At 52.0% G+C, this 18,680-nt stretch overlaps 1 protein-coding gene across 1 annotated transcript in view; it reads left to right on the plus strand.

Moving 5' to 3' along the window:
- Nucleotides 1–1,442: 1,442 nt before the first annotated feature.
- The window catches only part of JAG1 (jagged canonical Notch ligand 1), a 35,318-nt gene continuing 18,080 nt past the window's right edge, over nucleotides 1,443–18,680 (plus strand). Inside the window, exons 1-4 of the mRNA XM_079783357.1 lie at nucleotides 1,443–2,056; nucleotides 2,499–2,804; nucleotides 11,396–11,447; nucleotides 16,814–17,068. Of these exons, the coding sequence (XP_079639483.1) occupies nucleotides 1,976–2,056; nucleotides 2,499–2,804; nucleotides 11,396–11,447; nucleotides 16,814–17,068 (694 nt within the window). The 5' untranslated portion in view covers nucleotides 1,443–1,975. The remainder of the gene's footprint in view (nucleotides 2,057–2,498; nucleotides 2,805–11,395; nucleotides 11,448–16,813; nucleotides 17,069–18,680) is intronic.

The raw sequence follows: 18,680 nt of genomic DNA on the forward strand, positions 1-18,680 counted from the left end.
TGCCTTTCTTAGGTGTTCTTGAGCTGTTGCAATGCCAATATTCTAAACCATCCTTGCTGGCTTTGAATCAGTGTAAAAAGGTCAGTTACCATATTTTATTCTCCTGTGTGAATATATTGACCATATTGAGACACCCATTAAATAAGTAAATAACCACAAATTACCCACCCTTTTATACTCTCACAACTCAGCATATTGGAAACTATTTTCCCTTGGCCCACTGCAGCCCATTACGCCACAGAGCTCCAGAGGGCTGGAGCCAGGATCCGGTCCCTAAACAGTCACTCCTTTTCTGTAATACAAGGGCCAAAACTTTGTCCATCCTTCAGTGGAAATCCTTCTTTTCCTTAAAGAGGTCCCCTCAAACACAGCAGTAGGTCCTCTGGAAGAGGGGTGCGAGAGGCTTCCGCCAGCCCGCAGGTTTCCTTTGACCTGGATTATGACCCGAGGCTCGCCTCGAGGTGGAAGACAGCATTAGTTTCCATTGCCACCCCAGAGAAGCCAAGTTGTGGGGCGATGGGGGTGAGATGGTCCTTTCCAGGCTCATCTCTTGCCACCCAGAAAGCAGCTCGGAGGCCGCCTACAGGTGCAATCCCGGCACTGCGGCCAGGGCAGAGGGGCTGGGGAAAGGGTGAGTCCAAGCCCACCAGCACCTCTGCCTGCCTGCCCTTCCCAAAGCCCGAGCAGGGCCCCAGCGCGCCCGCGGCCCTCTCCCTTCAGTTTCCCCTCGCCGCTGCCCAGGCGCGGTTTGGGAAGGAAACTGAGAGCCCTCCGAGGCTCCGCAGACTCGGATTTGGGAGGAGGTGGGGCGCGGCCGAGGCTTTCCCTCGAAACTGCGGCGAGCCTGGCTCCGGGAAAGTTTTTCAAAGTTCCCAGCAGCGCCTGCCCGGGTCGCCTCCGCTGGGCGAGCAGACGGCGGCCAGCGCGCCAGCCTCGCCGCCGCCTCTGCCGCTACTGCCGCCAGCAGCGCGCTCTGGACGGCTCGCTCGCGGGAAGCGGGCCGGGCTCCCGGCGGGCAGGCCCTCCTCCGGGGGCGAAAGCCGCAGCTGACGCAGGCGGCTTGGAAGGCGGAAGCTGCCCCGCTCCGACCGCTCGGGCAGCGCCGCGGCGCCTACACCTGGGGTCCCGGCGAGCCGGCAGAGGCGCCCGGCCCGAGGCGCCCGAGGGGGCGGTCCGCGCCAAGGGCCCCGGGCGTCCGCGAGCAACTGACACTTCGAAGTTCTTTCCTGCGCCCTCCCCCCCGTCCTCGCCAGACCCAGGGCTCCCGGGGGCGGGGGTAGGTGCTGGGTTCCCCAGCGTCGACGCCGTCCAGCGTATCCCTGGACCCCCCATCCCCTAGCAAGTTCCTCCCCGTACTCCCCCTACCCAGCAACCCGAAGGGGAAGGGGTGTGACTCCGACGGACACGCCCCTCATGAATATTAATAGAGCGCATGCGCCTGCCGGGCGCGCTGGGTAAAGGTGGCCAGCCAGGGCTGCGGCTCCCAGACGGGCTCTCCGAGTCCCTCTCCGAGAGCCGAGTGGGCACGCGTCATTGTGTTACCTGCGGCCGGCCCGCGAGCTGGGCTTGGGGTTTTTTTTCCCTCCCCTCCCTCCCTCCTTTCTGTGCAGCTGATCTGAAAGGGAATAAAAGGCTGCACATAATCATAATAATAAAAGAAGGGGAGCGCGAGAGAAGGAAAGAAAGCCGGGAGGTGGAAGAGGAGGGGGAGCGCCTCAAAGAAGCGATCAGAATAATAAAAGGAGGCCGGGCTCTTTGCCTTCTGGAACCGGCCGCTCTTGAAAGGGCTTTTGAAAAGTGGTGTTGTTTTCCAGTCGTGCATGCTCCAATCGGCGGAGTATATTAGAGCCGGGGCGCGGCGGCCGCAGGGGCAGCGGCGACGGCAGCACCGGCGGCAGCACCGGCAGGAACACCAGCGCGAACAGCGGCGGCGGCGGCGGCGGCGTCCCGAGTGCCCGCGGCGCGCGGCGCAGCGATGCGGTCCCCACGGACTCGCGGCCGGCCCGGGCGCCCCCTGAGCCTCCTGCTCGCCCTGCTCTGCGCCCTGCGAGCCAAGGTAGGAGCCCGCGGGGCCTCACTCGTCCAGGCCGCCCTCTCCTTTCCCTCTCGACGCCCAGGACGCCTGCGGTTGAGCGCCGCGAGCGGGGCCAGGAGTCCTCGGTCACCCAGCTCCGCAGCCGGGCCCCTGCGCCCGAGAGGCTGCACCTGGGCTGGGGGAGCGCCCCGTCCTTCTAAATGTATCCTCCAGGCTGGGCAGGGGGCATGTTCGCTCCACCCTTGCTACTCCAGTGCAGTCGTCGGATTTCTCCCGCACTCGTGCATTTTTTTATTTTTATTTTTATTTTGCCCGGGAATCACGTTGAGTCTTTGCGCTCAGTTTTGCAAAATTATTTTCACTTGGCGCCGAGGGCGCATCGGGGCGGGAGGGAGGGAGTCGCCACTTCCACCCTCGAAGAAAACAACTTTTCCCCGTGCTGACCTCCCTTCCTCGCCGGCAGGTGTGCGGGGCCTCCGGCCAGTTCGAGTTGGAGATCCTGTCCATGCAGAACGTGAACGGGGAGCTGCAGAACGGGAACTGCTGTGGCGGCGCCCGGAACCCGGGGGACCGCAAGTGCGCCCGCGACGAGTGTGACACGTACTTCAAAGTGTGCCTCAAGGAGTACCAGTCCCGCGTCACGGCCGAGGGGCCCTGCAGCTTCGGCTCGGGGTCCACTCCTGTCATCGGGGGCAACACCTTCAACCTCAAGACCAGTCGCGGCAATGAACGTAACCGTATCGTTCTGCCTTTCAGTTTCGCCTGGCCGGTGAGTGACGGACGCAGGCTGGGAGGCCGCGCCGAGGTTCGCACCCGCGTCTGCCGGGCCCTGCTTTCTCTTGCGAGAGGAATATTAGAGTCTTGGCTTAACGCGGCGCTCGCTAATAGGGGAAGATTTTTGGGGGGAGTTTGGGGGGTTAGGGAGCAAGACTCGGCAGGCCCATCCCCGCTGCTTTTTGCTAAGAGCACAGAAAAATGGGTACCCCAGAGATTTGGGAGCAAAGCTCCCAGGAAAGCGGGTTTAACTTGCAACTTGAAGGCCCCAGGGTAAACCTCCCTCCCCCCCTCCCGAACCAGGAGGTCATTATAAATGATCCTTGCTTAACCAATTAAACGCTGTGGAAGGCGACTCGGCTCAATTTTGGCCTTCGAACGACGTCCAAATTGGCACCCTCCCCTTTCCCGTGGAAGGCCGGGAGGGCGGGTGTGTCCTTCCTGGAGGGTGTGGAGGGAACCCGTTTCCCCCTGCTCCCCAGGAGATTTTGGTGCGTGCGGGGGCGCTCTCCCGGCTGGGTGCAAGGGCTCGGGGGCGGCCGCCGGAGGGGGGGAGGGTCTCCGGGCCTTCGCCCGTGCTGCCTCCGCCCCCTGCCGGTCCCTTCCTGCCCTCGCCCCCGTGCGGTGTAGCCTTGTGGCCTCACTTCCAGTGGTTCCCGGGCTCTGGAACAGCTGTGTTTGCAAACTTCCCCGGGAAGGGCGGGGGTATGCCCTTGTCCGGAGGGCGCATGGTCCCCGCAAGCCTTCAGGGGCGTGCCAGAGCTTGGAAGTGGCGGTCCCCTAGAGGCAGTTACTGCGGGTGCAAGTACAGGGACCCCCGTCTGAGAGCCTCTGGAGGCTCCGGGCGCCGCTGGCAGACCCCCACAGCGAGGCCCTTGCAACATCCCGAAATGGGTGGAAGGAAGATGAATGCGATTGCAGAAGAGGAGGAAAGGGGAAAATGTTGGTGCCCTCTGCCCCTTTCCTGCTGTCCAGGAGGCGTGACTCATTGCCAGGACTGTGGCTTGGCCCAGCCTGTGCTGGGAGGGTGGGTGGTGAGAGGGGGAGCTCTGTGCCTAGGGAAGACTCTCCACCGCGTGCTCTGATGGGGTGCGCTCTGCTGCCTCCTATCCGTGGGCTGGGGCTGTGATTCCCAGCTGGGGGTGGGGAGGACAGGGTAGAATTACGTAGAATGTCTGCTTTTGGTATATGTGAAGCTTGGGATGGCTCTCAACGTTTACAGGACCTGGCTTTTTAAAGTGCCCTCTCTGCCTCGGAGGAGATAAGACAGTTATCAAAAAACATGCCATTAAGAGGGGTTTATAAAAACCTGTGCTATGTGGAGTTCTCAGAATGAAGGGCTGCTTCTGTTCTGGGATTTCATTTTTGTAAAGCAAGTTTATCTTGTTAATCCCCTATTAGGGAGAACTTTAAGCTAAAGAGGTTAGCCACATTTTAAATCCGGCTGGGCCCACATTTACTGCGAATACTGACTGCCCTTCCAACGTGTGTTTGGAGTTTCAGGAAGGGGCCTGCAGGTGGTTCCAACCTCCCAGGCTCAGTCCCGAGCCCCTGGCTTTTCACAAGACCATAAAAGGAATCTTATTAGTGATGTGGAAAAGCTGCAGGCCTGGCTGAGGTTCATTTTGGAGAGTAAGGTCAGAGGATGGATGGAAACAGGGAGGGAGCCTTGCTCCCCAGGCTGGCTGGGGAAAGTGACCTAGAAGGTGTGTCTGTCCCCTTTTGACACTTGGCAGAGAGTCCTGGATGGGGAAGGAGCGGAAGTGGCATGTGAGGGCAGAGGGATGATTGATTTGCTGGTGCTCTTCTGTGGTTTCAGGCCCACGGGTCACCAACCATGAAATAGACTTTCTAGAATGGGGGGACCGCTTGGTCTACACGGAGTGTGTGGTTCCTTTGAAGTTAGGCCAAATGCGTGTATCACTCATAAACAAGTCTCCACCCTGCTGCCCCAGAAAGGCCTGCTGTGAAATATAAGCTTTACTTCCCAAGAGAAACCAGAGTTCAGGTGTATTGTTTTAGTTTATTTTTCCGAGTGCGGTTGGAGAAACAACCACAGCCTGTAACTTTCAAGAATGATTCCAGGGTGAGTGTTAACTGAAATGAAAGCACTCAGGTAGCCGAGTAAACATGGAAATAAATAAGCATAGCTCCATTTACTTTGGCAATTAAATATTAATAAGCAAGTGTATTTAAAACGGATTTCCTTGAAATAGCGAGTGACTGAACTTGGTACAGAATTCAAGATTTACAGCATATGTGGCTTAAAAACAAACCTTGAATTGCCAGCCACCTGATTTCCCAACCCCCCAGGCAGCCTCAATTTCTGTTATCATGGGTCCTCCCAAATTTGCTGACAATAGAAGAGCTGTGGTTAAGGGGCACGGTCAAAGGTCATTTTAGAAGGTCATGTGATTCACGTCTTTTGTTGAGAATTATGACTCTATCAAACAACTGTTCGTGTTCTGGAGAGGAAGAGGAGGAAGTGATTTGGTCAGATATGGAATATAATCCACATCCCAGTGTCCACGTGGGAAGCTCTGTGGAGGTGGGACTGCCTGCCAGATAGTATCAAATTATGTCCCACTTGGATCTGCTGCCCCAGCCCCAGCTTTGTGGTAGTTTTCATTGGTGGTTTATAATAGCAATACTGATGCTGCTCCTAGGGGCTTATCTTGAAGCAACTAGCCTGATTTATGATCCTCCAGTCGGGGTCTTGGTGATAACAAACATGGTGAGAGGTAATTGGGCTTAATGAGAAATAATTTGGAAATAACCATTTATAAATCACTGAAATGGGTAAGTTGCCCCTCCCACTAAATCTCAGTAGTGCCTGTTTATTAAAAATACATCACCAGTGTAATTACCACTACTCAGCCCCTAAAGCTTTTCAGGAACTCAAAACCCCCGTTCATTTTATGATGTCCCGCTGGCCCTAGGGTGAAATGAATCTAGAGACACTTTGGGGGAAGCAATTGAGATATATGGTCTCTCAGCCTCATATTTAAATGCCATCGGCACTGATAACAGGCTTGCTGAGATCAGCTTAATTTTTAAAGAAAATACAATGCAATGTGCTTCTTGTGTACCAGAGAGGTGCCAGCTTTGGCACCCTTCGCTCTTAAAGGCCTGAATGAGCAACTGCTAGGGGTTTGGCTAAATTGGATGCCACAGGTTAATCGGAATGTGATCAGCAGTCCTTGTTTTTATGCCTTCCGTGTCTCCAGTCCCTAAGCCTTCACAGATGTAGTGTGGACATGTGGAGGACAGAGGGAAGGAGTCTTCATTTGAGACGGCTCATTTCTGCAGCCATTATGTGCAACCCATGGGGTTAGCGTGCATACAGACAGTGCACATGTGTGTACATGCTCAGAGCAAGGGACTTTGTGCACTTGGAGAAAACACCCTTTGCCCTAAGACACTTACTTACCTGTGGGAAGTGATGAAATGGCTGCATTGCAAAACTGGGCTTCGGAATGTGGTAGAGTTGTGCTCCCTTTGCACCGAGGGTCTGCAGCGTGGCTGCTCCCCAGATGGAATCCTTATATTCAAGGCACTTGGCCTCTACCATCTCTTCTCTTCCGGGTGTAACCTTCTCTGTGTTTCCTTCCTCCTTGTTGTCTTGTTTCTTAGCAACTTATTCAAACCTCCAATACTTAACATGAGTTTACAACCCACCAACTCCCCACCCATAATTCTACAGGGACTTCAGACATTTTTAGAGATCGGTGAAGCTTTTGGCAAAACGACTGTTGGGGGCGTGGTATAGGTAAGGAGGAGAAGCAGCAACTACTTAAGAGGTGGCGTGTAGCCTCCTAGAAAACCAGCGAACTGAATACTGCCTAGAATCTTTGCCGCTGAGAGTGGTAAAGGAGACCCTATGGATGGAAGGCAAGAGGAAGGTGTGCCATGGAGGAAAGGTGTTATGCCCACAGAAAATGAAGCCAAGGCAACAAAGAGTCTTCAGAGCCCTGATCTGGAAATGGGAATGCCAACAGGGGCCTTGGATTCATAGCAGCCACAGGACCCTTGTAGAAGGGCGGAACTTGGTTCCAATGTCAGGCTTTCAAGATTGGCTGCAGTGTAAGAATGCATGATCTTTGGATGTGCTTACCATGAGTATGGTAATCCATAACAGCAAATATTTCTGAGAAATCCCCCCTTGGTGAATTTCAGAGCAATGTTCCTACCCCTCCACCCCCAACCCCTAGGTTAGGTTCTGAGCTGCTGAGAAAAGTGACAGCTTTTAACTACATTTTAAACGTAAGCTTTTTTCAACTTCAGGGAGATGTGTTAGGGTGCATGGGAAGTGATGATTCTTGTGTTTCCTAGAATGGTAGTGGAGGTGGGGTAGGGTTCTGGGTTCAGAAATGTTCTGCGGCGTTTATCTTGGCTTTGGGGGCCGAGTGGCCCTGTTGTGACTTCCTTGTTGGTTTCTGATCACTGCGTGGACTGCCCTGAGGCCCTTGTTTTTATGGTGTCAGTGACATTTGTCACCAGTGCAGTGCGTGTGCAGGGAAGAAATTCCGCAACATGGTTCCCAGTGGTTAAAAGTGATGTGTAAATAGTCAAACATTCAGAGCCCTCTACCAGCTCAGCCCAGTTTTTATGCACTTTTGGTAAATAAGTAGAAAGGCTTCTTGTTCAGGCTTGCTCGGTGTGAACCAGCGGTTGTGCTTGGCTGGCTTCTCGGTATTCTATCTATTAACCTCGCCACCCTTTTGTAACTGGCGCATTTAATTATCAGTGGGATGCTTTTCAAACAGGTAAGGGTAATGATGGGAAAGGGGTGGGGGCATCTCATTGAGTCTCAAATCTGGATTGAGCTCTGGGGCCGCTTGGTGGGTCTTTGAGGTGGGCTTTCATGAGAAAATCACCCTTTGTAACCAGATCAGACTCTATTGAAATGTCAAGCCCTGCAGACTAAATGGCTCTCTGACTACAGTCTTCTTAGATTGGATGCTCTGGGGTAGTGTCCTTTCTCCGTGCCTCAGCTGGCCCAAACCCTGCAATACGTGAATTGTTTGTGTGAGTGTGCGTGTGCCCACACATGGGATCTCTAGCACCTTTGTTTGATGTTTGTGACTGGAAAATTTTATACTCTGGCCACCCAGACACAGGCAGGACAATAGTGTGGCCGAAGGGACTGAAATGAGGATTATAGAGAATAATGTGGCTTCTCCAAAAATAATGCTAATACAGGGCCGGCAACAGGAAGCGACAGTTGAGTCAGCAGAGAGGACACGGCCCCAGACAATCCCGGGGCGAGTGCCTCTGTACAATGGCCCCGTGGGCACTTGGGGCATTCCCAGGGTGTGAGTTCCTCGGGCCGCCTGTCGCGGTGGCCTGGGGTTTTGGACGCTGCACGCGCGCCGTTTGGATGGCGGTTTGTTTGTGTCCGTCAGCTTGGCAGGAGTGGAGGCAGCCGCTTCTCAGGGCTTGGTTTGGCTGCCACCGTTGCCAGGAAAAGGAAGCTCCCAGCTGCCAACACAATTACCTTTGTTTCTTACATCCCCCTTCTTAATGTGGCAATTAAGTGCTTACCACTCTGCCTAGTGCCAAGGTAACCACCGAGGAGTGTGATGGGCACAGCACACAGCCCTCCCACAGCCTCAGTGCCGAGGGCAGGAAGGTGCTTGGAGGCACCGGGTGGCCCTGGAATGCCTTGGGGCTTGGATGTCAGGAATCTCCTAGGTAAAATTCCACAGAAGTCCTCCCCAGAGGTCACTCTGAAAGACGACCATTCCTCCTTCCTGCTGCATGAGAATGAGAACCTGAGAACCAGCTGCTGTGTTGCCAGTTTCCATGGGCCTGGAGTTGGGAAGGGGCAGAAGTGATTCACTCTGCCAACCCAGACTGAAGGTCTGTTAGCAACCCATCCATCCTGAGGCTTTGCCCCCAGGCCATTTTTCTGGTCAAACTTAATCGGGGTGGTGGGAGGGAGCTGAAAGCCCGGTGACTTTCCATAAGAGTCTTAGTTTTATAGCATGAAACCAGCTAAAATCCAGGTATTTGCTGTTTCTTTTTCCTTGTGTGGGTTTTGTGGTATGAACTCGTTATCTTGCCTGGGACTCCTTTGCAAGCCCTTGGGAAGGCCTGGTACCTCTGCTTGGGGTTAGATTCGCAGTGGCTAATTGGGTGTGACATGATCCGAATGGATTGTTGATTTCAGCCTGGTACCCTACTTTGATGACATACGGTGAGCGTGGTCTGGATCTCGGAGTCCGCGTATATTCTGGGAAATACAGAGGTCAAGCGTGGGCCTGGGAAAAATTAAAGTTCCCTCGCAACTAATAATCATTGTCAAATTATCTTGATTGTCGATCTATAGTGTGGGGATGGAGTGGGTGGTAAGAGTGCCTCCTAATAGGGGCCTTAAAGGGAACCCTTTTCTCTGAAGGCTGGGCAGGAGGAATCCTCCTGGCTCGGGAGGTGAATTCTAGGACCACAATCCCTTCTCTGAAACGAGGGAAGAGAAGAAGGTCCAAGGCTTTTTAGTTTGTTTTTTTGGCAAGGCTTTGTGGCCAACACCACAGTCTCCAGCCCTCGCCCCATATCCGCCCCATATCCACCTCCGAGCAGGAGGCAGCGATGGAAAATCATGACACGCAGCGTCTAGAGCTCTGCCACGCTCTTCACTCCCGGTGGGACAGTGCTGGTCAGCAGCTTCTGAAGTCTTTCCAGTTCTGGCAAGGATGAGCCGGGTAGACAGCTTGGTCTTCCAAGTTCTTGTGCAAGACCAAGGGATGCCTTCTCCCTTGAGCATGAAGCCGAGTTAATACAGTCACACCAGCTCAGTCCCGGGACGCCTTCCCTTTCCATGGGTTTGCGGGTATTATGTGTTTAGCGCTCTGCAAGTCTGTCAAAACTCTGGGTATCAATGCATCTAATCAGGGGATTAATTACAACAATATGTGGAAGCGAAGAACGTGGGTCTCAACGTGATCAGCAAATGAAGGGCTTAATTATACAGGATCAGGCCCACGTCTGGCCTCCTTTTGACTTGGCCCGCCTCGAATCAGTAGAGAAATAAAGTTTCTTGCTGTGCTCAGGGAAGAGTCCTGTAATTTGCAGGAAGTGCTAGGGAACTGAGAGGCTGTAGATAAGGTGTAACTTTCACTAATAAAATATTAACAAGGACAATGAGTTTGGACCTATGGCCACTCACAGGAGAGGGCTGGGCATGTGCCCTGGCTTGCCCAGTTTTGCTTGCTCTTCTGAGCATTTTCCCACAGTTATCAGTGAACGAAATGGAATCCTACTCTGCTTTGAGTATGAAACATATTTCGGCTGAATTCCAAGGCAGGATCTATCACAAGATGTTTTTATACTCAGAGGCGGCCTGCTGTGTTGCTATGTGAGCAGGAAGCTTTCCTTGAGTTATGAATGAAGCTCCCTTTTCCACACCGTGTTTGCCTTCACCTCGTAGGTGTCATTTCTTGGTGCGTGTGTTTCTGGCGGCCTGGCATGACTTGATTAATATGCTCTACTATTCCTGATGTGGGGGTACCCGACTGCCAGTGACGGTGCAGGGGGCACATGAAAGGGTTCCTGCGCCTTTTCTCCCTACCCCCTGTGGATATATTTCTCCAGCGCCGAGGTAGCTGAAAGTTTATTTAAACCCTGGTGTTTCATGAGACTGACCTCATTCTAAACTACAAACGAAGATTGGAGTAAAAGTGAAGATGGGAGTAAACTCGGGAGAATTTACTAATGGCTTGGATTTGGGGGCAGGTGGGATTCTGAGATAAGCCTGGAAGATAAAAGGTGCCTTCCGTATAATAGCTGGCACCACGCCAGTGTCCGGGGAACTCGTTTCGTTAGCGAACTCAGATTATTCCTGGAATGTTAGATCTTATTGACAGATAAGTTTATCGATAAATATAACCCTCAAATGAGTGCTTATTTCTCCCTTTTGTACTTTCTTCCCCAGGGCCTGCTCCCCCCCCCCTCACCAGGCACCCCAAGTTAGGTTGCCGCCTTTGTCTTGGGAGTCTCTGCACCTACCCCCTCCTGCTTCCTAGAGTCACCTGATACTTGTGGGAGCCGAGATGGTCTCACACAGACAGGGCTTTCAAAGGGGTTCTGAAAAGGAAAAGGGGGCCTCCCCGGGGACCGCCCCACCAGGGCCCAAAGTGTAACCTTAGCAATACCCGGCCCTCCTGGCTGGGCCCCCTCCCCCGGCACAAAGACCCAGTTAGGTCTGTTTAGAATAAATTCTTTGTGTGTGTTTCTCAGGCACTAGAATTAGGGTCTGGAAAGTTTGGGAAAACTGTATGCTAAGTGCTCACCAATAGGGAGATGGCATTTCCTGGTGAAGACTTGGAGCTGCCTGCAGGATGACCACTGTGGGTCCCCCCTCCAACCCCCATACTTCCCCCCCACACACACACCAGATGAAAGGAGTCAGGCTGGGGTGGGTGCTGGAATGGACAGGGGAGTTGGGTAACCTCAGTTCAACAGCAAAAGAATTTTCATTTTGGCTTTATGGTTTTGTTTGGTGGGGTATGTGGGGAGGCCAGGAAAGTAGGACACTGAGAGCTGACCCCTCTTTCTGAATACTAAGTGTCATTTATCTCTTTGCAGAGGTCCTACACTTTACTCGTGGAGGCGTGGGATTCCAGTAACGACACTCTCCGTAAGTATCCCAGCGGAGAACTTGTCCAAGTGCACGTTTCTGAAAGGGTGGTGCTTGGCATGCCGTACCCGTCTGAGCTGAGCCTGTCTCCTGGGTGTCAGGGAACTTCCACCCCCCCCCCCCACATTTGCCCCCGCCCCCTAAGGCGAGCCTCTCAGTAGCGTCTTTTCCATCACTTCCCCTGGGCGTCTTGCTTAGAATATTGAGTGGCCAGGCCTAATTCCCAGTTAACTGGGTCCTTGAATATGGGACCTAGATTATCTTTGGGATAGAGATCTTAATGGTTTTACAACTTTAAAACCTTGTAGACTGCTAAAGGATCAAAGTAGTGACTTTATAAAAGTCCATTTAAACTTTAAGTGAGCGTCTAATCTCTCATCGGAAAGATAAAGCCACAAAGGTGGCGCTGGTCTCTAAAGACCGACCTTGAATTTCACTTGAATTTCACTCGGTGGGCAGGTGAGCTTCCAGCCGGTCAGGGTTTCCCACACTGTGCACGATAAACCTCTCATTGAAGCGGAATTCCAGAGCCTCCCAGCCGTGGCACTTGCCTTGTCCCCTTGAGAAAGATGACTCTTCAGTGCAGGCTGCTTTTCAGAGGAGCGATGGGTGGGTGTCGGTGGGGAAGCTGTGGAGGGCACCTATGGAAATCGCAGCAGCCTGGCTTATAAGGTAGTCTTTGCTCCTTATGGGAACTTAAAAAGGTTTTCCCTCCCTCGCTGAAACTGCGAGTTCCCTTTTTGTCCGCAGGATCAGGGTGGGCTGTCATCGGAAAACTTGATTCACGCAGAAATCTCCGTCTGCGCAGGAGGAGAGATTGATCCAACATTTGTCTTTGCCGTCGGTTCTCTGAATGCCTTGTCCCTTTTGTTTCTCTGCCTCACTGACCCTTTCTTTGTGTTATTGCTTCTGATGACATTTCCCCCCTTTTCTCATCTGGCCTTTTTTTTTTTTTAAACTGATTCTGAGAATGGTGGATGCCCAGAGAGGGCCCAGTGAGGGCTTGGTATAGGCCAGATGGGCTGCTTCTGGCTCTTTGGGTCACCCAGGGCCACCCAGTCCTTGCTGAGCCCAAGAGTGCCAGAGGCTCCAGGCTGTTTGGATCACTCCTCGCCTTGGCCCTGTGGACTTCCTCCCTGAGGGACACCCCTGGCCCACTGCGGTGTGGGTGTGTGTGACCAGCGTTGATTCTGGCTGATGCCAGTCAGGATGCTGGACACCTGTTTGTTCTCTCCTCCCTCCCTTGCCACAGACGTTGGGATTGTGTGAGCGTTATGTCACTGTGACCTGCTTACACTGGTAACTAAGCATTGGGGGGAAGAGGGTGGGGAGGGGAGAAATGGCTTCTTCAGAAACCGGTGCAGGCGGGCTGGGCTCCCCTCCACTGTAGATGTTAAAACAATCTGGAGTGAACATCCTCCAGGTTGAGCCTACTCATTGTAAGAGCTGGATCAGGACACCTGGTAGGGCCGACTAGGGACTGCCGGGACCTTCCTTGGCCCCGCACGCAGGTCAGGTGGCTGTTTCCTGGGAAGCTGATGCGCATACAGAGCTGTCCATGGTTGTGTGCATTTTGGGGTCGCCCCATTTTGGAGCTCGGGGGCATGGCATGTTTCATCTGTTGCTGGGGGGAGAGCCCGGTCTCTGGAAGGGCGCCAGGAGGACCTGGGGTAGGGATACAGGGCTTGTGACCTGTACCTTTGAAGAGGGGGAGCCACAAAGCGCCCCCTGACTGCAGGTCATTGAGGCTCACTTTGTGAACCCCGATGAGGAAGGTGGGGTTTGCTGGGAGTGCGTTGTCTGCTTGCTTCTTCAGCCCTCTTGATGTTTTCAGGTTAATTGAATTCAGCACATTCAGAGCCACATTCGATATCTTCCCTCTCCAAAAGCAGATCCTGCCTCGAGCCCTTTATGGGTGACTGGTCTCAGCATTTGAACACCCAGTACTGTGAACCAGAAGTCTGGAGGGGCGTCCTGTATACCTCCCTCCCACAGCGTCTATATCTAATCCACCTCCACGTTCTGAAAATCTTGTCTCCAAGACCTCCCTCCCCAGGATCCTGCCGCCTCCCACCATCTCCCCTGCTACAGCCCTGGTCCAAGTCGCCATCTGCTCACACCTGAACTCTTAACAATGAATTAGTCCACCCACATCTACTCTGGTCTGCCTTCCATGCTTTCTCCGTTCTCCTGCTATCTTGGTATTTTCAGAGCTTTGTCACCTTTACTAAGAGCTTCTTACTGTTCTTGGAACAGATCTCTGTGGGCCCACAGGCCTTATAGTCCAGCCTTGTCTCCCTGCCACATGGTCATCCATTGCATTCGTATTCCAGTCATACCCCACCAGTCACCTTTCTCTCTTCACATTCTCCTGCCCGGTGACTTTGCATATGCTTGTTGCTCTGCCTGGAATGTTTTGCTTTTCATTCTCTTCATCCTCTGCCCCTCCCAAGGGACTGTCCTCTGAGAAGGCAGATGCTGAGGGTGTGTAGCAACCTAAACAGAGGTGGCTCCTTTGGGGGAGGGCCCAATCAAGATGCCGACATCCGGGCTACAGATTAGAGACAGAACCCTGAGTGTGGGAACAGAACCCCTTCGCACAGCAGCTCTGCAGTGAGCCCTCGGAGCAGGTGTGCTCATGGTGTGCTCAGGTGAAGCCCAGGTGTGCTCATGTATTGGAAAGTGTTGTCTAAGGCGGGCTCTCCTGCCATCAGTCCTCCAGGGTCATTTCTGTTGCATTTCAGGACTGCAGTGTACAAGGGTACACATTTGCCTTTCTGTCCCAGAGCAAATGGCTTCAGCTTATTGTGCTGTTCACTAGATATGTAACTACAAGCAGGCATACTCAAGACCAGGGCTTGCTGCCCTGTCTGGGTTGGTGGGTTGGCGAGGTCCTGGGGTTATGCTCAGACTCGCCTCCCATTACCTCCTCCTTGGCCTGCAAGCCTGTTGTGGGTGCTTCACGCTCCCCCTCCACGCAGTTGAAGATTGCAGGAAGGCTTGTTAATACCCTTGACAGTCACGAAGCTGGACTACCCCGTGATCTACCCCAGATACATTTTTAATGCGCCAACCTGATAGGAAGTGTGATTCAGGCAGCTTAGAAGAAGCAGGCAGCAAACTTGCTCTCTGTAACCCAGATACCAGAAAGCATGTCACACACTCTCTGCCTCTCCGCTGTTAGGGAAAATGTGTCACGCAGGTGTGAACTTAGTTATGCAGATCTGGTAGACCCACTGAGGATTCGGCAATAACCCGTTCACCGTATTTCTTCCTGGAAATCTGTGGAAAGCATGCTAAGCCAGTGGTCGGCAAACTGCGGCTTGCGAGCCACATGCGGCTCTTTGGCCCCTTGAGTGTGGCTCTTCCACAAAGTACCACGTGTGGGCACGCACGTACAGTGCGATTGAAACTTCGTGGCCCATGCGCAGAAGTCGGTTTTCGGCTCTCAAAAGAAATTTCAATCGTTGTACTGTTGATGTTTGGCTCTGTTGACTAATGAGTTTGCCGACCACTGCGCTAAGCTATTGAGAATGACATGTCAGCCTGTGCCTTTAGGATTGGCTTGGACTCTTGTCGGAATTGTTTGTTGTTGATACCTGCCTGAGAGAACCTGGAGGCCTCCGAGCCATAGCAAGCATGTTTAAATAATTCATTTAGTAAGAGCTCATAATCACATGGTAATAGCTCACTACACTTTTTAATTGAACTAGCAGAACAAACACACAGTTAATGGAGGACATTTTTGTCATTCTTCGGCCTGTGTTTGTTTGCAAAACTGAAGTTAGTAAAGTGTTTTCTGCAAGTGGTTCTGTGCATGCTGGGGTGGAAGTCTGCAGGTATGTGGGCTTGTTCAAGGCTTGTCTTGCCCACACGACAGTTAAAGAAACCCAGAGGGTGCATAGGGCGATGTTGGAAGTGGAGTGTGGATGGAGCCACTCAGGCGTTCCTTCACTCCTGGTCACCTGCAGGGTTTGCATAGCCTCATCAGTGTGCACAGGCCCTGGGCCTAGGAAAACAGGGGTGTGGGTGGGTAAGAATCACAAAGACATTGCAAGTAGGTCCTAACACAGTCTCTCCAAGGTGGCCTTGAATTTGACAAGGTGGTGAAGGGTTGGTGCTGGCAGGTTTAAGAAAACAAACACAAGACCAGGCTGGGGTGCTGACTTAGCGCCTTGCTTCCTTCTCACAACCCTCCCCTGAACTCCTGGCACCTGGTGCATACGGAGCTGCTTCAGTACCTGTCTCTCTCCAACTAGATTATCAGTGGCCTCGAGGCAAGGGCCACTTCTGTTCCTCCTGAGAGCCGCTTCAGCTGCAGTGTTTTTCCTCAATGGGCGCAGCGTTTTTCCTCAATGGGCACTCTTCAACGAGCATGACTGGCTCCAAAACCCCCTCAATCTGCCTCTTAACTGGGATGAATTCCTTTTTTCATCTGCCTTCTGGGCAACGGTGCAAGGTGCAGTGCATCAAGTTCGTTGTCTTGCTGTTGAAATGCCAGCTGAAAAGGTGGTAAAGGTCATCATTTTTAGAAAACCTAACTCTCCTCCTTGGCTTCCAATGAAGAGTTTGGAAGTAGATTCTTTCTAAAGCAAGACACAAACCTCTAAAACCAGAAGAGAGATCGCTAACCTTGACCTGCAATAATGAAATTTCTTTAAGAGCAACATTCCATAGTGGGCTACTTCCTATAATGTGTAAAGAGCTTTTGCAAATCAGTGTGACCAGCCATGCCCTAGAAGACTTGGTAAAGAAGAGAAACAGGTGACAGCTCACGGGAAGAGATGCAAATGGTTTTGTAAACCCATGAAAGGGCGCTCACCATCACTTAATTAGATGCTAATTACAACAAGAGATACTTCTTTACCTACCAGGCAGCGATCAGAAAGTTTGATAATAATGTTGGGAAACAGTTTCCTGTGCGGGTGGGAGGACAGACTGACAGGACTTCATTGGCGGTAGTTTGTGGTTGTCTGGGATTGTGCACGTCCTCTGAGTCAGCACTTCCGTTTCTAGGATCTTTGCTTACTGATCGAACCACACACGTGGCAGATATGTTCAAGAATGTTCATTGTGGCCTTGATTAAGAGCCAAATGCCAAAACAACCTTATTGCACATATGTCAGAACTAGGTAAACAATTTATTTGTTTTTCCGGACAGTGAAATACTATACACTCATTAAAAAAGTCAATAAATGGTATCAGCAGTTGCCACTGGGGATGGGGGTTTTCATTTTCTGCCCTTTTTGTACTGCTGAATTTTTCACCCTGTGTATTTATTGCTAAAAATAGCCACAATGGTCAGGTCAGGGAAGGAGGCTCTGATGTGAATGTTAATGCAATTGATCTTTTTTCTTTGCCCGTAGAACCGGACAGCATCATTGAAAAGGCTTCTCATTCGGGCATGATCAACCCCAGCCGGCAGTGGCAGACCCTAAAGCAGAACACGGGGGTGGCCCACTTTGAGTATCAGATCCGCGTCACCTGCGATGACTATTACTATGGCTTCGGCTGCAATAAGTTCTGCCGACCCCGAGATGACTTCTTCGGGCATTATGCCTGTGACCAGAATGGCAACAAAACGTGCATGGAAGGCTGGATGGGCCCCGAATGTAACAGAGGTATGTGGTCTATGCCGGCTGGGTTAACCAGCTCTGGGTGGCTGTCGCTTTCGGTGGCAAGTTCTCACCCCACCTGCGATCAGGTGGCTGTCTTAGGTGGGGTGAGATTTTGGCTTTTTTCTATGCCCTACCCACCAGCTGCTTTTACGATTGACTGCTCACAGCTCACAGCGGTTCCTCCTCTGAGCATTGTCATGGCCAAGCAGGGGCCACTCCATGTCCCATACCTGCAGCTCAGTCTGAATCAGTGACATGTCCCCTCTGCCTTAAATCTGCTACAATTCATGCTCCAGAGTGGCTCCTGGGATCAGGCTGAAGCCAGACTCCAGCTGAGACCACGTCCTTGCTCAGCTCCTACCACCGCCCCATCTGTTGCCCTCCCCACTGTCCCCTGCACCCGAGACCCCTTCTCAGGCTCTGCTTTCAAGGAACCTGACCCAAAACAGATACCAAGGGGGACTGTGTTAACCCAGTCAATGTCTGAACAGATGATCCTGTAGGAAATGACAGCCCCTGAGCTCGGGGTGGCCTTATAGCAAACTTGCACTGGGCATCTCTTAGGGCTGTGGCATTGAGGGAGGAGCGAGTGGTGAGCCGGAGTTTTCATACTTGAGTATAATTGAAGCCATCCACGATAGCACAGGCACACCTTGGAGGCACCACGGTTCGGTCCCAGACCACCACAGTAAAAAAACGAGTGTTGCAAAAATTCCGGTCTTAATCTGTTTGCTGGTGGGGGAATCTTGCTTTTAATTTGTACAAAACAAAACAAAAAAAACACCAAAAAACAAAAATAAAAAAGAAACCCCACATCTGTGAAGCACAATAAAGAGAAGCACGTAAAACGAGGTCTGCCTGCATAAGCTTTGCAGCTGTGCTACCTACCGTCCCAGCCCCTCCTAGAATCAGTGAGCTATCGCATACACAGACATCCACAGAACTCTCTGTGGTCCTGATACCATTAACAATCCTAAGGCATAGCAAACTGGTGGGTAATTCCAGTTAACCACAATAGGCCCTCATGGACATTAATGTGCTCTGCTTATTCCGCATAAATTTGATAAATCCTTTTAAGATACACTCAAATTAAAAACGAATATTTGAGCTGTGGTTGAGGGGCAGGGCAGAGAGAGGTATTTGCAGGTCTCTGTGGCCGTATTGTTTTCTTCAATAACAGGACAAGAGTTTTAAAAGGATGGCATTTCTGGGACCCAAATGAAAGACAGAATTGATAAATATGTTTTAAGTAGTTGGTGTTCTAAAAACCAACAACAGGTTTATCTGTTTGGTATTTTTTATGTCAATTTTTTTTTAAATAAAGGCAGCAGAATTGCTTTGTGAGGATACTTGACAAAAGTACCAACCGATCTGGTGCTGAATGGGCCAAATGAAGGCAGCCTGGCTCGCTTTGTTAATCCCACGGGATTTTTGAGACACCAGGCATTTGGGGGGAGCGTTCAGGAGGCTGGGGCTCATCTGAACTCTGCCCTGATGGGACAGAGTGGGTGAGACGAGGAAGGATTACACCTCCCTTTTTTCTTTTGTCAAGGGTGGGAATTGACAAGGGAGCAGGGTAGCTATTGTTCAGAGAGACTGGATGAAGGGCCCCTTC

This window comes from Cnephaeus nilssonii (assembly GCF_951640355.1).
Source record: "Cnephaeus nilssonii genome assembly, chromosome: 11".
Lineage (NCBI taxonomy): Eukaryota > Metazoa > Chordata > Mammalia > Chiroptera > Vespertilionidae > Cnephaeus > Cnephaeus nilssonii.